The following is a 16,846-nucleotide window of genomic DNA, read 5'->3' on the forward strand; positions in this document are numbered from 1 at the left end:
AGGATTAGTCTTCGCGTTAGGATCATTTGCTTTACATATCCTGAAAAACCTAATGGGAGAACTCTTAATTCTAAGACATGGGATTTTATCAAGAATAGAAACCAAGCTGTAGCCAAAAATTACAAAAAATACTTAAGGTCAGCCTTCCTTCTAAGGCTACTAAACTCACATTGTTCTTGCTCTGTACATTCTTTGCAGAATGCATTAAGAACATGAATGAAATGAAAATTGTATTTTTCTGTTTGGGGACAAAAGTGTTTTTTGATTTATTAATTGTTGACAAAATGCATTTTTTCCATTACAAATGCATAGTTTCAATTGGCTTCATCAGAAAATGTCTTTTTGTACTCTGTTTTGTTTTCTAATTTTACATTATTTACATAAAAACACAATATCAGATACAAAATGAAGCATTATCATTATTAAATCACCTCCTACCCCCTTAGCAAAACATTTAAATGTAATACTAAATGCACACAATTTGTTTTTTCAATCTGCAATACTGAGCACTCATTTTAGATCTTATAGCTTAAGAAAACTAACTGAACATATTACCCAGTAATAATGAAATACAATATCGGGTTATAGGACAGTGAACGTCTGTGTACATGTAGCTATAACCCATACGCAGATGCTTAAGACCCCGGACCAAATAGGTTAAGCCCTTGGGTCCAAGTCAATGAATAAGAAAGATAGAAATATCTCCTTCTAGCTTAGCATGATCATTTCAGTCAACAGTTCTACAGATGTTTTGAGAACTAATTTGCAATTCTATAGGTGTGGGTTGAAATAATTTAGCATATAAATGTACTAGGATTTCAGAACTGCAGTGGAATGTCACAGCTAATTCTAGCAAGAGCCCCTGTTCTAGGAATACATTATCTATCACTTTACACTAACAGGAAAAGACAGCAGGCCCTATTAGCAATAATTGCAAGGGCAAAGGCAAATGTTCCGAAAGGAATAAAACCATTTTAATGGTGTAACGCTAGCAAGAAACCGTCTAGCTGCAGCAAGGGTACATTATTGCTCTGAGAAATTCCTTCCTATTGTTAAACTGTTCATATTTTTTATGTCGTTTGCCTTTACACTTATAATAGGGCCTTTTGGCTTGCTGTCTTATTCCTTGTAAAACGGTCACGCTTTTTAAAGTCCTGTTGCAATTCTAAAGTGACTTGCTGCAATGTGCCGTGCTCTTTCAATTTTCCATTTCATGTGTAAGCTTCATTTTCACTACAGCGACCCCTGTCCCCTTTTCATTAAGGAGGATTTGCAGCCCATTTTGAGAAACAGTGGTCACGTTGATGTTTTCACTTCTTGTTATTGCTTTTTCATTTTACTGCATAAGACCAGGCAGATTCTCCTCCTAACACACCAAAGCAAGAACAAACAAAGCATCCAACAATCCTTTGACGTCTTGATACAGTGATAGTGTGTTCTGAGAAGTGCTGTGGGACTTGCTCGGGTCATTCAATTCCAGCTAGAAAATAACAAAATACAACAGTGGGATAAACCAGCTAGGTATATTTTTAAATTCCTGGACACCAGCAGATGCTACTATTTCTGGTATATATAATTAACCATTATTTCTGTTTGTTCCAATACTCCCTGTGTAAACTGAGCAAAAGAAAGGCAATGTAATAGAATCGGCATAACCCATGCCTTGTACCATTCCAAGCTGGCAGTAGTGTGAACTCCCATGCCATTATACAGTAGTGCTCACTGTGGGATCTTTGACTTGTAGCATGTTATAATGAGTGGCATGCTATAATGAAGGACAATTCAATCAGGAGCCGACCTGGAAGACAGCCAAGGTACAGAACTCAGCACCCAGCATGCCTAACAAATGGATTCTGATGCTGTCCAACACCACTGTTGAGATGTGTGACTCGTTATGTGTCGAATGTATTTATTTCTTTATAACAGTGTTCCTGGAATGAAGTTCAAAATCAATTGTACTTAAAGGGAAGACAGAAATGTAGCTTAATTCAAGCCCATGTTGACAAATGATTGCATTGGCAGTTTCAATAAAACGTACCGATTTTCTCCGGAGCGTCGTTGATTTTCAAAGACACTGTGTAAACAGTCCTACTGAGTTGTTCAGAAATGTGAATGCAAGGCCTTCTTGAAACATAATAAATTCAGTCTCCCAGCTGGCTAAAGCAATGCACCATCCACAACAGTTATATTGACTCCAAGAGAGGAAAATTGTCCAAACAGCAAAGAAATCTGGATGCCTGGAGTTTGTGTTGTTTTATTGAATTGCCAGGAGCTATTTCCAGAAGTTGGGCATTTTTTTTCAACTTTTTCAAGGACTGTCAGACATTTAGCATCCTTACTAAATCATTAATTTGCACAGCTGCATGTGGTTCAGAAGACAGAATTTTGATCTTATTTCGAAATGTTGTCTGTGGTGTTGTAATATTGACTTGTTCTCTTTCCATGTAAAAGCTTACTTACTGTATGTAACCTATAGTAAAAGCATATCAAGATGAAACTTTGCCATACTTACTATGTAACATATGGAAGCAATTTTTAAGCATACAGTAGCTGAGAGCATAGTCAGGTTGACCCTTGGTGGACTGCAGCGGTGATGTAAATGGTAGTAACTGCACACCCACACAATTTAAGAACTATACATTGATGAAAAGGGCAAAGGCTTTGCGTAGGTGACGGTAACGACAGTCTGGCAGGAAGGGCTTCATAAATAAACAACATATTAAAATGAGGTGCATTGTGGATGGGAAACTTCCAGCCAATAACACTTCCCAAGTTTTCTTTGCAAAACTGAGTCACAATGGGAAGTTTTATACAAACACTCCAACTGTGTCACCAAGCAAAATCCATTCATCATTTCTCATACAGACCCTGACCAACTAATTAAGCACCCCATGTAAACTCAGAAGTGGATCAAAGTAACTGTAACTGAAGTAAAAGTAAAATAGGTTCTTGATGAGTATTTAAACAAGGCAATTCAAGTTCACGGTCCATGCATACTGCTAAACAGCAAGAGAACGTGTTGCTTAGAGATGTGGTTTCAGTGTGGCATCAAGGTCATCTGAGAATTACAGATTAATGAAAGCTTCACACTCCGAGTGTAAGAGTGCTGTAGCTTCCCATTGCTTGGTGCTTTCATATGCAACAGCTTGTATACTGAGGACCATTGCCTTTGGGTTCATAAAACTGTATTTAAGATTTACCATAGTAAAAGTTTACCATACTTTTTCCCAGTTTGTCACACTTTTCACTTGCTTATATGATGCTTAATGTGCTTCACCATGGTATACAATGCAATATATCTGTGCTTTGTCATGAATGCTTCAGCTCTCAAATGTTTTCACTATCCTTTTACTCTACTTTTAACATGGTAGTAACATTATATGTTAACTTTAGTGGAGTTCAGGGAGTGTGAGCCAGGGCTTCACCCCTTCCTAATTTCACCTGCCTATCATTATTGATTAATTTCACCTGCCTATCATCATTGACTGATTTCACCTGTCTATCATCATTGACTCCCTATTTAAACCCAGTCACAGCTCAGCTCTTTCTCTTGTGTTTTGCCTTTTCCCTCCTCCTCCCTCCTCCTCCTCCTCCTCCTCCCTCCTCCTCCTCCTCCTCCTCCTCCTCCTCCTCACTTTTTGCCACGTGCCTCTGTGTCGGTCCCCTCTGGGGGAATAGTGAGTCTCACTTCCCCAACCTAGAGTTCCAGTAACTCTGCAGGTTCTTCGTGTGGTCAGTGGGGACCACCAGACACACTATTCTTTTGTAGCTCATGTGCTATAGCTTGCCTCAAGAAAGAAAGCTCCATCTTACTTCCTTCTTTATCCTCCTGGGATGTGGCCCTCATACTCTTAGTGCTCGAGTCCCATAACTAACAATTATTTGTGTTCTTTCAGATTCTCTTTTCTTCCTTACGTCAAGGCTTCGTATGAGCTGTTCCGTCCTCTGAGGGTCGAACCCGGTCAGTAACTGGGACCCAGTCGCGAGGCCGAGCCTATAACGACTCTCTGAGAAGTCAGAGGCCTCTGTGCTTTCAGGGTCCCGGAGGCCATTAGTGCTAGCCTGGACTCCATAGGGAAGGCTCTCTCGGATGGAGTCTGGCCTGTCCTTTTCTCTCTCCCTTGTCTAGAGGCAGAGTCTCCAATCCAAAATTCAGCCCTGGCTCCCGCCCTGTGAAACAGTAGTAAATCTTCAAGGACAGTTAACAATATGGCCAATATGGACTTATACACTTGTCCTAAATTCTACTTATAGGACATAATTTGTATTTTTTTTTTTTATTAAATCAATGGATTTGTATACTAGACCTCTTAAATTGTTTAACTGTGTCAGCTAACACTACTGTTCTAAAAAAACATTTTTTTCCCCAATTTCATTTCATTATATTGTAATATAGACTTAAAGAGGGTCAGTATTTTGATCTGTCAATGTTTAGATAATTAAAATGACAGAATCATATACGAAACCATTTAACAAAGTCGAATAAGGAGCGTCACCAAAGAATCAATTTATGTAACATGGCTGCCATCTAATGGTTACCGTGTATATTACAGCGCAGTTGAGAAAGTGCAGTATTCCTGTAAATTATTTTTTACTGTACTGTAGTATGAAAACTATATATATATATATATATATATATATATATATATATATATATATATATATATAAGGCTGCTATATTAAGTCACTCAATAGATTTGTGAATATGGCCAATGGTTCTGCTTAAAGGGTTGTCTGTGGGAGGTGGGGAGAGAATTACAATATAAATATTGTTTTGTTTATGTTTTGAAGGTAAAAAAGCAGAAAGACAAATACATTTTCTGTCTTTAGAGGTTTATTGTTTAACTATAATACATGGATCTTCCTTGGCAACAATACTATATATATGTGTCAGTAATTATCTCTGATCAGGGTGGGGTGAGGTAGTAAATACTTTTATAAACAGCTGAATAGAATCGGTAGTAACAAATGTGTTTTTAAGGACCATATTGTGTGTTTGAAACAGACACCAAAAGCCACACTATTCTCAAAAACACAGATTAGATTTTCTTAAAGAAAACAAAAATCACAAAGTCAGCACCAGTTTCAGTCTGACATGCTCGTGGACAAATATCTATTTTATGAACTGTAAGATAATTTACAATACCTTTATAAGAACCATGTTTGAGTGTGCGTGTGCGGCTGCGTGTGTGTGTGCGTGTGCGCGCGCGTGTGTGTTTAATATACAGTTTCTGTAGCTTTTGTTCATCCAGTAGTAAATGGTTATCATTGCGTTTTGCAACTGCACATGTTGCCCATATGCAATTCCACTGCAGTACACCATGGAAAAGGACAGTGTAGAGTAACAACGAAAGCATACTAATAGATGTTATTAAACTCATTTGTGTTCTTTTAGCATGAAAAAGAAGAACACGGGTATGGTAAATCAGGGTAAAGGCATAGTTTAAGTTTTGGAAAAGTATAGTAAACAGACAATAGCGTATCAAATATTTACCATAGCGATACTGCTCAAATAATAAAAACTAAAAAATAAAAATGGATTGGTAATATTTACCAACATGTTTGTAGGACTATGTGTGTGAGGAGCAGTTAGTGTAGTAGTGACAGAGAAATAATAATACATGAGGTATTTAGAAAGATGGGGCGACAACACATTTGGTTGGGTAAAACACTAAAAGTTTTCATAATATGGTGAATTTATTTTTTCTTTTCTTTTTTTAATATAATATTGTATTGTTTTTGAAACTGAATGTTTTTTCCAAAAATAAAATAATTAGTTATTTATATTATACAAAAATAATTACTATAATACATTTATATGTGCGTTAACATAGCAGCCTTGTAGTGAAAGGCCATATCTCACACAAAGAAAGGGTAATACGGTGGTTTTCAATCTAAACATGACGATGCTGATTAGATCGTCCAGGTGGCAGTGCCGAGACAAAAATATAAACGAAAATGCAGGAAGTCGTGAATAATGCCTGGCACCACGTCTCTCAACACAATCCGGTACTGAGACACTACCGGGGACGATGACGTCGACAGTTCCACCTTACTGCCTCCACACAGACTCAGAAGTTTGACAGCTTAGTTTATTCGCAGCTTAGCTGCATGCTCACCGGTGCGTTAGCTTCACCTGCTTCAGGAAGTAAAGCGATCACTTGTGTATTGTTACAGCCTACCTAAATTCCCCCAATAACACGGATTGGAGCCGTGAACAGTTACACCAGGGACCTGTAGCTTTCTTTCTTTCTTGGCTACAATAACAAAGTGGGTATTTTTGAATAACAAGGATTCTACAGGGTCAGAATGTCTCGCGATCCAGAGGAGGTGAATAAACTCACCGAAAGTACCTACAAGGTAAGTTCAGCTCGGGGCGCACCTACCTGCCTAACACGCTGCAGTATTGAATTTACACTGGCGGCATTATATTACAATAATATATTTTCAGAATGAGCTACATTTCATTTCATTTAAAACCATCTCACGTTTTTTTTTTTTTGTTTTCTGCCTACAAGTTAAATATAATATAGGCTTATATACTATGCTAGTCTTTCATTTCAAAATAATATGTTTTATGACTTGTCCAGAGTAAAGACTTTAGTATTTTCAATAGTTGTACAAAGTTACGCAATTCTCCCAGCTGTTCAACACAGCAAGGCGTGAACACGGACTTTGACACTTAAATTCATTTACTGTATTGTGCAAACACTTCTGAAGCATTTTTCAGAGACTGCACCTCGCACTAACAAACAAACAAACCCTTTCCATCAGAAATAGCAATTGCCACTGATATATATATATATATATTTTTTTTTTAATGCCCATTAATATTTCATTATCGTGGCTTCACCGTAGCTTAACCTGTTCCATATGGTAACCTAACTTTGACATTTGTAAATACTGTATGTTCTTATTTGATAGCTCAGCTGGTTATCTAGGATGGTTTGGGATAAGCAGCAGTTTCATTTTTTAACCTGATTCTATGTTTTCTCAGACAAAGTTGTCCCCTGAAACAGAAAGGACATCTTTTTGTCATTCCCATATAAAAGTTTATCATAGTATATTTGTAAGAATTTTTGCAGATTTTCCCATGGTTATTCAATGCATTTACCATAGTTTTCCCTGGTTTGTCATGTTTATTAATATGCTTTACCATACCTTGCTATTCATCACAATGCCTATCTATGCTTTAGCACACTTTCACTGTGCTTTATTACACTTTGCGATGTGTTTACTATGGGAAACATTTCTAAGAGTTGGTTTACACATATTTTGAACATTCACCTCTTCCCATTTTTTTCCAGATCCTCTATTTTATTTAAATATATTTCACTATATTTATAAATAAATTGATATAATAAAATAAAACAAGAATAGTCTTTAGCAAGACAAATCATAAAAACAGCACCACATTTGATTAACCCTACTTTTGTAAACTCAAACCTTAACCAGTTTCACTGACACACCCACAGTGAAATTCTTGTTCACCTAAGACAGACCTACTAGTAATCATTAATACTCTAAAACAGTTATATAGCTGCCATTCTTATAATACTTTGTCATAGAACTGAATTATTATTTTAGAAACTGTTGCAGTCTAAAACACTGTGGAGTTTTTATTTTGAAGTACTCAATAAGTAGGGGGTCATCATTGTAGTCAGTACGTTACAACATGTATAATTGCAAATTAGGACTGAGAACTGATTTTATTTTACAAACCCACTCTGTTTTTTTAGTATAGTCCCGCTTTTTTAAACCGAGAAAGATGAGTGCAATGTTTTTGACAGTCTGTTCCTGTAATACAAGCTGACAGGTTTTAATACATTACCTTTGAGACATACATATTCCATTCTCTTATAAAGTACGTCTTGACCAGACAGGGTAACTAAAAATACTGGCACGTTTGGCTTCAAAGCCGCCAGTAAAATCTAGATTTACTGCGTGTGAGAAGAGTGAAAATCTGTGATCATTCGAATCAGTATTGTGGTTGAATCATGTGCTAGCCACAGCTTGTTTTCAATTCCCAGCCTACAAGGAATTTGTTTGTTGCTACGTAGCTAGGTGTAGGTGGCACACCTGCTCTGTTATTGTTAAGGACTGGGTGTGTATTGAGTATTGAAAGAGGGACCTGTGTGTGCAGTTTGGAGATTTTCATTTTTTTGGGGGTTTTTTTAGGACTGTACCTAAAAGCAGAAGCTCTTTGCTGTCTAGTACAGTATAACTGTTCCTGTTTTTATCTTTAACCATGCAGATGAACTGAACACATTTTTGTTCAGTACAGTATTAGAAAAGAGAGGTTTTTGCGATCTGTCAGAACAGTATGTTCAGAGTTTAGTTATTAGGGACCACAGATCACCAGAGCTTGTAAAGGCAAAGCAGTATCTATAACTTGCTAAATAAATGTATCCTGGAGTAAGTCTGTGATCAGATACAATTAGATGTACGCAAAACCTTTAATAACTGGTGGATACATTCCTGCTCAATGACTGCAACACAAACATTTATACTGTGTGAAACTGTGCAGGTTGAAAAACAAGATCATACCCTCTGGAGATAAACTTTTATTTATGTGTTACAACTCAAGTGTTAAGCCGGCTTTTAATAATTCCATATTGAAATAGCTTGTGTCGATAACTAATTAATGAACCTATAAACCCGGACACTGAAAAGGTTTTAGTCTTATTTTAAAAGTTATTAATTGTGAACTTGGAGTGACACAGCCCCAAGTTTATTCGTTGAGAGTGGAGCATAGTATACACCATAGTTTTACTTGTGGGCAAAGCTTTTGCTCAGTGAAAGGGAAAACGGAACATGTTAAAGAGGCTGTTTGTTAAATATTCATAACCGTCTGTTTTTCTTCTCCCTGTAGAATGTTATGGAACAGTTCAATCCGGCTTTACGGAATCTTGTAACCCTGGGCAAAAACTATGAAAAATCTGTTGTAGGTAAGCATTTACTGGTATCTCCACATCACATTAGAACTTTATATATAACGTTGTATAATAACAATGTATCCTTGTTGTTTTATTTCTTTTGTTTTTCTTTTATAATCAAATATTGATACATTGTATATTTTGTAAAATATATGCTAGGAGCCGTATTGATCAAAGACCTAATGCAGCCCTGAGGTAACAGTGTGCTCAAGTCAATTCTTGCCTAGCAGAACATTTCTTTCTATTACCAACCATGTAAATATGGTAAAACTACTTTTTTGACATACAAATTGATTTGGAAAGAGCGGAAGGGTATTGCATTGTATGTATGAGATATTAATAGGTACAAGATAGTAAGGAGGACCACTGTACCAGCTATCATGGGGTCTATTATCTTGATTTAAAAGGGCAGATCTATATTCAGCAACGCCTAAACTCACAGCTCCAACATGGACCTTACTCTGCTGTATTAGTATTGTGATGTTTACAAGGGGGACAGTAAATCTAACCTCTGGGAAAATACCAGCAGTATTAATACAGGGTAGTGACAGTATAGATCAACTGTTTAGAATAATACAATTGACTAATTGAGTGCAGAGTGCACCTTGCAAATAGAGGGGGTGGGTGTGATCACAACAGCTTTCTCAATGAGAACAGTTTTTGTTCTTTTGTACAGTGGAAATGCGGTGTAACTTTACAGGCATCCGTAGTAAGCTATAGCAACTAAGGCAGCAATTAAGTTTTGCTCTGGAAGCCCAAAGCAGGGCTAGTGTGAGGCACTTTGAGAAAAAACGACCAGTCATACAGATGTTATATTAGAAACAGGCTGTGCAAGGTGCTAAATAATTGTCCATGAAGATATCACTGTGTCGTTCATTTCCACTGCTGGTATTGCAGTACATTGTTACAGACAGAATCACGGTCAAGATTGCTTATCGTCAGTTTCTTAGCGGTCATGGTTATTATCAAGAAGTATGCATAGCTACTATATAATATATATATATATATAATTGTTTTTTTTTTTTTTTTTTCATCAGCAATGACTCTGGCAGGAAAAACCTACTATGATGCTGTTTCCAAAATCGGGGAGATAGCTACGGTGTCACCGGTTTCCAGAGAATTGGGTAAGTTGTACTCTGGGACTGATTTTCAAAACTTGGTTAGCGTATTCAGAGTAAATGCACTTTTTAAATCTACTTTTCTTTTTGTGTTTCTGCTTTAAATGTGATGATCTGTTTTGCTTAGGGAACTTGCTTTGCTATGTTAATACGTGATTTCCTTTTTTTATTAGATCCATATCTTTTTTTTTTTAAATCAGTCTGTGTTGAGGTAATTTCAATAGTGCAGATACTGTTGTCTATTGAGTTCATTTAATTTGAACATCCATTCGTTGGACAATACTTGTGATCTTTAACACCAAACAAGGAGAGCATAAACTGTGCAGGACTGATTATTTTCGTCCTCTGATGTGAGGAATGGTTCATTTTAAACTCTTATGCCTAAGGAGGCCAGAGGTACACGATGCATACCTTGATATTGTTGTTTTTCTTTTACTCTGAGTCCTTCTCTAATGGAAAGATGTGGTGCAGTCTCCTAAGTTCGTCATTGTTGACAAAACTAGAGCCATGTGTACTCTCTTGAGTTCATTGTTCAAAGTGCTTGTAGAAACTTGCCTTTTGAGCTCCATGCTTTGAAAGTGATTTAGTGTGTTAAAGTGATTCATTATGCTGTGCCTTTGCACACCTGTGAAAGTGATTATAAGGATAAATTTGGAATGGCTGTCAAAACTAAATGAAACCACAAAAAAACTCATTCAAAGTGACCAAATTCTGACCTTTCGTTCTGGAGAGGAGTAAATTACTGTCCATGTAATCACTGAGATCCTTCTGCTCTCTTAAACTGCTCTGCCTTTTCTACTTCAGACCTACCGAAGCATGCGCGTGTGACTTTTCACACACTGTATTCAGACTGAAAGAGTGCTGGAAGGGTAAACACACAATGCTAACAGTCAGGCACACAGTTTGGTTCTTTGTTCTCCATCTATTCCTTGAACAAATAACTGATGTGACCATTTATGTACGTTCAACTACAATTGTGCAGGCACCATATTTCTGTTTACATAACAGACCCCCTCTCAATCAACTCTATTGGAACAAAGAAAACTAGGAGATGAGGGTACAAATATACAAAAAACCTCAATTCAATTAAAAAAAAAAAGTGTAGTACAGAAGAGGAAGCTACAGTAAGAAGTGAGACTAATGTAAACGTCACAAAATGATTTTAGTTTCTGGGGAAACCCTTTGTGCCCTAAACTGGTGAGATTACATTTTTCTTATTTTCTAATATTATCTATCACTCTGTCAACCAGTAGGCATGTGTTTTTAAAAATAAACGTTTGCGTTTCTGTACCTTGCATACAAACACACCCATCTGCAGATAGTTAATGCCTTGCTTTGTAAATGCTGAACTGTGTTTTCTTATATTTGTCTTCACTTCATTAAAAAATAGCTTGTATTTTGTTATCAAGTTCAACCATTACTGAAAACCACTGATGTAAGCCAACTGCTCAAATAAATTGTCTCTGTGTAGCCACAGCAACATTTACTAGTACCGTTAGGCTAAATACAGTTATTTGTCAATTATTTTAATTTCAAAGGAATGTGCATTAAAGTTGTAACATTTTTTATTTTCAGTAAATACACAATTGTGCATAAATTACAGAGCTTACGTGTGCCAGGGACATTTGAATCTGAATTGTGTCAAGCTAAAACATAAGGATTCATGTGTGAATTCCACCTTCTTTTTAAGGATTCGGAAATACAAGTGTATTATAATTGCATCCTCTCCTCACAGAGTTTCACATTCTTAAAACAAGATGTAGGCATAGTGTGTGTGCTTGTAGTAATTAATAGGGAGTATTTACTAGCTTGTTACAATGTTGAGGTGAGCTTCACTGTTGACTTCAGGTCTTGAAAAGTAAAAGGAAAAGGTACATGAAACGAGAATTCCCCACTATTTCAGCTGCAGGAAAAAAAAAAACTGTACCTAAAACTGTACCTAAAACACTTTTTAACCTTGGTTATTGACTAATTAGGCTTTGAAGGTATCCTGTCTAGTGTGTCATTTGCCAAGGCTATTACAGGTTAACTTCCTGCTTTCGCTCGCTATCTAAACCCGAACTTGCCTTATTACCATGCCATAGTTCCTGATTCCTGACCAATTTGTATAAATTAATATTTTTCTAGGCAACATTATAGTCCATGTAGCTGTTTTGACTTCCGTGGCACATGGCAATAAAGATACTGCTGCGAGCAAACACAGACTTAATTCTCCTGTAAAACAAATACATATGAACAATACATACTAATACAGAGACAACTGAAGGGGGAGGAGAGAGAGTCAAATTAAAATACTGTACTTCAGGTGTCAGAAACTGAGGAACCTCCTTTAGAATAATGTGATCTGTGATCAGTCTTAAAGGATTTAACAGTGGATCACAGCAGATAGACGAGTTAATTATCTTTATGCATTACTAGCCTTGGGCATGTAATAGCACAGATAGGCTAACCCTTTGTGATGTATGCATGGTGTTACTTAGCTACTTACACACACATTAATTTTCCTATTTCTTGTTCATGTAAATCCCAAATCTCAGTCCTGATTGTATCCAAATGACTGACATTTTCTCTTATGTTCTAGATGAATAAGGATGTGAGATGAAGATATATATATATATATATATGAAAGGTTTCCCCTTTGATAATCACATCTATTTATCTTAATAAAATTAATGTCCTGGCAATTTCAATGAAGTGTTCATTGAATTCTCAAAACATGCTGACTATTCAGATGAGGTTTTTTTATTAATGAGGACACTGTGAATTTAGCAATCAAGAAAACGTTTAATTTGTCTGTGTGCTCTTTTTGTTTTTTGGGAACAAAAGCATGAAATTAAAAAAAAGTGAAATTGTTTTTACAAGTATACCTGCTAGTGTGAACTGGAGATGTTCTCAATTCCCAGTTTTGAAGTGTACTCTTGGTAAGTGTCCAAAATTCAGAACATGTATAAACCTATCAAGTGTGAAAGAAGACTGAGAAAGCAAAATGCCTTAAGTTAATTAAACAGGGATGTCACCAATTTCTTCTAATAAATGTTGTGTCTTTTTAAAATCATGTCATTCCAGTGTAAAATGTGCACTAGTCTTCCAGAAAGGAAATTGAACTTAGCGTTGCAGTAAATATGACATATTATTAGAAGGTACTATGTGATCATAAGACACCATCTAAATGACCCTCATGTTTACATTTGTTACTTATTTTGTAGGTTGACTGAGGTGGTGCTTGAATTGACTGGAGCACAGTGTTCCTTTACATTAATTACGGAAGTTAGTGCTAGACTGGCTCAACTTAGTGTCTGTAAAATGTGAGTGCGAATATAGAGTGATGAGTCAGAGCCCATGTTGGGGAGTGAAAGGAGATTATCCATAGCAACACAACAACAAAGCTGGGGAGAATATTATGTCTGGAATTAGCTGTTGCTTCATTCGCATTAAGAATGACGCTGTTTTACAAGATGAGGGTGTGGGGTGTTTATCGTCAGTCCACTTCTTTATTTGAATACCATAAAACATTAAGATCAGTAACTAAATATATTGTAAAAAAAATAATAAATAATAACCTCCTTTCAGAATTCAATAAAAGCATAAAGTAAGTGTGTTATTCAACTGAAAAAAAGAGGAAGTGACACTGGTTTGTAAAAGCAAGAGGCCCATTAGTTTGCCGCATTAAAAAACAAACAAAAAATAAACTATTAAATTGGTACATTATCCATAGCATTCGGACTGGAAATAAGATTGATTTAAGATTGACAAGTGCTACCTTTAAGCAGTGAAACGTGGCTTTTCTGAATAACTAAGCAATCGCCTCCTCTCGCCAGCCAGTGAACCCTAGACATAATACTAATAGGTGATGGAAATACCTTGAATAAGGTCATTGCAATTTGATGTGTGCCAGTACTGATCACAAGGAGCCACTGATTATGTAATGTACCTCTTTGCCCGTTTTTCTGGTAGGTAGAACAATGCTCAACTGTATGTGTTTTATTTGGTGATGGACATGGACTAGCTAAATAAATGATTGGCACCTCCTCTGAGGGCACTGACAGGCACTAGGATTCCCAGGTCTAGCAGTTGCTACAGCCCCCATCTCCCTGCTTAACTGTAATTGTCAGGGGCCAGTATAAGGACTGTGTTAGGACAGACTAGGGTTATGCCAAGAAAATAAATACAAATATGAACATATTGTCACTTTTTATAATTAAACAATGTATAAACTGCATAGTGGAGCATGTCTCCCATGTATACAGTCACATGTGTCATGTTGTAAATGAAGCGAGCCTGTATCTGCGGCTGCAATTTCATTATGTTAGAATAAAATCTATATATTGCGCTTTCCATGAAGCGGTCTCAAATCGTTTTTTCAAGGGTGTAAAGTTCTTGCTGTACCTTGCGTGACATACTTACTTGTATAGCAACACCCTGAGGCATGTGTTATATAACATCTGCATTCATTATTTATTTGGTTACACCTGTTCTATGCCGGCTGCATAAAGTCAATTAAATTGAAACGTTGTTCTTTAAAATCAATATAACAAATTATGTGTTTTGCAGTTCATAGTGGCACATCATTTGAAAAAAAATTGGAATGCAAAATGTTGACTAAAAAAGGGTTTAACAATGGGTTTTATGGGCCTGGCCATCAGGTGTTATTTCAGTTGTTGTACAGCTGAATAGCAGTGGACAAGGAGACATTTATATATTAAAGAAAAATTACATATTTCTCAATGTAAAGGTTTCATTTACTATAAGATGCTGATAAAGATTTGTATATTATTTGTAGTTTGTTTTTCATAGTAGTAAAAGAATGTTTTAGTATTTATCGCTGAGCTTACAGATTAAGAGCCTGGAGTGTTGTACAGTATGTTGGGTCTGTGATCACTGCTGAGTACAATACTTTCTTTGAAAGCCCATTGCTTTTTACTCTGTACCTTGTCCATGTCACCTTGAGTGGCTTACTTGTTGACTGGTACTACAAAGAACACCTGACCAGCTGTCTTGGATAAACATTGTGGTTGCTTAGAAGAGATGCAATGATGTCATAACCTCTATGCAAAGTACGTTAGGCCAAATGCAAATGTCCTGTTTCAGTAGTTAAAAGTTTCAAGACATGTCTTATGGTACAGATTATTTTATAGAAACTGTGTGAATATACCATAGAACAAGGTCAAATTCATTTCATGTAGTTCTAGTAGGTGGAAAAAAACTCTGTTGTAAACGCAGCACTGTAGAATCTTTGTTTGACCATCTCTCCCATTCCCAGAGTTGCTGGGTGTTGTAAAAACAAGGTGCATGTAGAATGTTTACCTTTTCACAAAGAGCACATTCACTGGGACTTTCAGATGACCTTTATGCAGCATAATGTTCCAAATGTGGTTCATGTATTGCTTAGACTAGAGCTTCTAAAAGTATATCAAATGAATGAAAACTGTATGATTTTATATTTTAATACCTGCACTGAAACAAGAAGAGGCAATAGTGCTGCTTTTATCTTAACCTTGGATTTGGAAGCAGCCTAAGGGTGTAAAAAATAATAATAATAATGTTATCAGGAAGTAGCTAATATTAAAATACGGATGGCTGGTTTCACTAATCTGAGTTCCTGGGGTGTAGTCAAGGCAGGTAGTTGAAGCCAGCTTTTAATTTCCACCACTACTGATTCCTCCTATTCAATGGGGGCAGCATTGTGGAGTAGTGGTTAGGACTCTGGACTCTTGACCGGAGGGTTGTGGGTTCAATCCCAGGTGGGGACACTACTGCTGTATCCTTGAGCAAGGTACTTTATCTAGATTGCTCCAGTAAAAACCCAACTGAATAAATGGGTAATTGTTTGTAAAAATAATGTGATATCTTGTAACATTTGTAAGTCGCCTTGGATAAGGGCGCCTGCTAAGAAATAAATAATAATAATAATAATAATAATAATGTACTGTATCTGTTTTCCCTTATGAGAGGCATCTGTACAGTAGGACAGTGTTAGGTACGTCTTTATGTTTGATCTTGTGTCTGTTACACTTTTTTAGATACAGGTATATTGATTGAACTCGCAGTTGAAATCCTTTGGGATACATTCTTGAGGTAGTCACAATAAAGGGACCTACTTCTACACAAGTTCAGTCTTGTGATTGGTTAGACTGCAAGGCAATGTCTTGGGATTTGCTTGCCTGAATTTTGGTGTAATATGGATGGATACAAGACGTTACTCTACTTACTTTATCAAGGTATTGAGTTCTGTTTTGTAATCTAACTGTAAAGGTCCCGTGGAGTTTCAACACTGTACTGTAGGTGTGTGAGCATTATAGCAACACACAGTCTGTCCTTGGTTTTCTCACCTCTCACCAATGTGTTATTGCAACTATTTCTGTATCTAATCTACAGAAACTATACACACTAGTCCCTAAAAGTGTTCTCTGGAGCAATACAAATGCAAAACAAACAAGCAGCATAGAAAACTGACCAGTTGTATTTCAGGTTTTTACTTGTTGGTTGGACCTAATGGCTTTGACGTGCATATAGTGCCAAACTTTTAATGATTAGGACAGTATCTGTTTTATAGCAAAGTGAAACATTCTTTTTAAAATAGGACCATCTAAGCTAGAGGTCAAGCATGTGTTGGGTGCACTGACCTTTAAAACTCAAGAATGCTTGGTTTATTGCTGTAGCACACTTCAAGAGAAGAGGTTCAGCTTAAGGGACATTACACTCTTTTTTTTAATGTTTTCTTACTAAAACACAGCTTAAACTGCAATTAACACATGCTGTGCTTTATACACAGTGATGCCAATTTCATAATAA

The 16,846-nt window shown here is 36.5% G+C and overlaps 1 protein-coding gene across 1 annotated transcript in view; it reads left to right on the forward strand.

Annotated features, from left to right (window-relative positions):
* The first annotated feature begins 5,975 nt into the window (after positions 1-5,975).
* Positions 5,976-16,846, forward strand: part of baiap2l1b (BAR/IMD domain containing adaptor protein 2 like 1b) — a 31,509-nt gene continuing 20,638 nt past the window's right edge. The window contains exons 1-3 of the mRNA XM_034029840.3: positions 5,976-6,360; positions 8,873-8,948; positions 9,974-10,060. Coding sequence (XP_033885731.1) covers positions 6,310-6,360; positions 8,873-8,948; positions 9,974-10,060 — 214 coding nt within the window. The 5' untranslated portion in view covers positions 5,976-6,309. The remainder of the gene's footprint in view (positions 6,361-8,872; positions 8,949-9,973; positions 10,061-16,846) is intronic.

This window comes from Acipenser ruthenus, chromosome 13 (genome assembly GCF_902713425.1).
Source record: "Acipenser ruthenus chromosome 13, fAciRut3.2 maternal haplotype, whole genome shotgun sequence".
NCBI lineage: Eukaryota > Metazoa > Chordata > Actinopteri > Acipenseriformes > Acipenseridae > Acipenser > Acipenser ruthenus.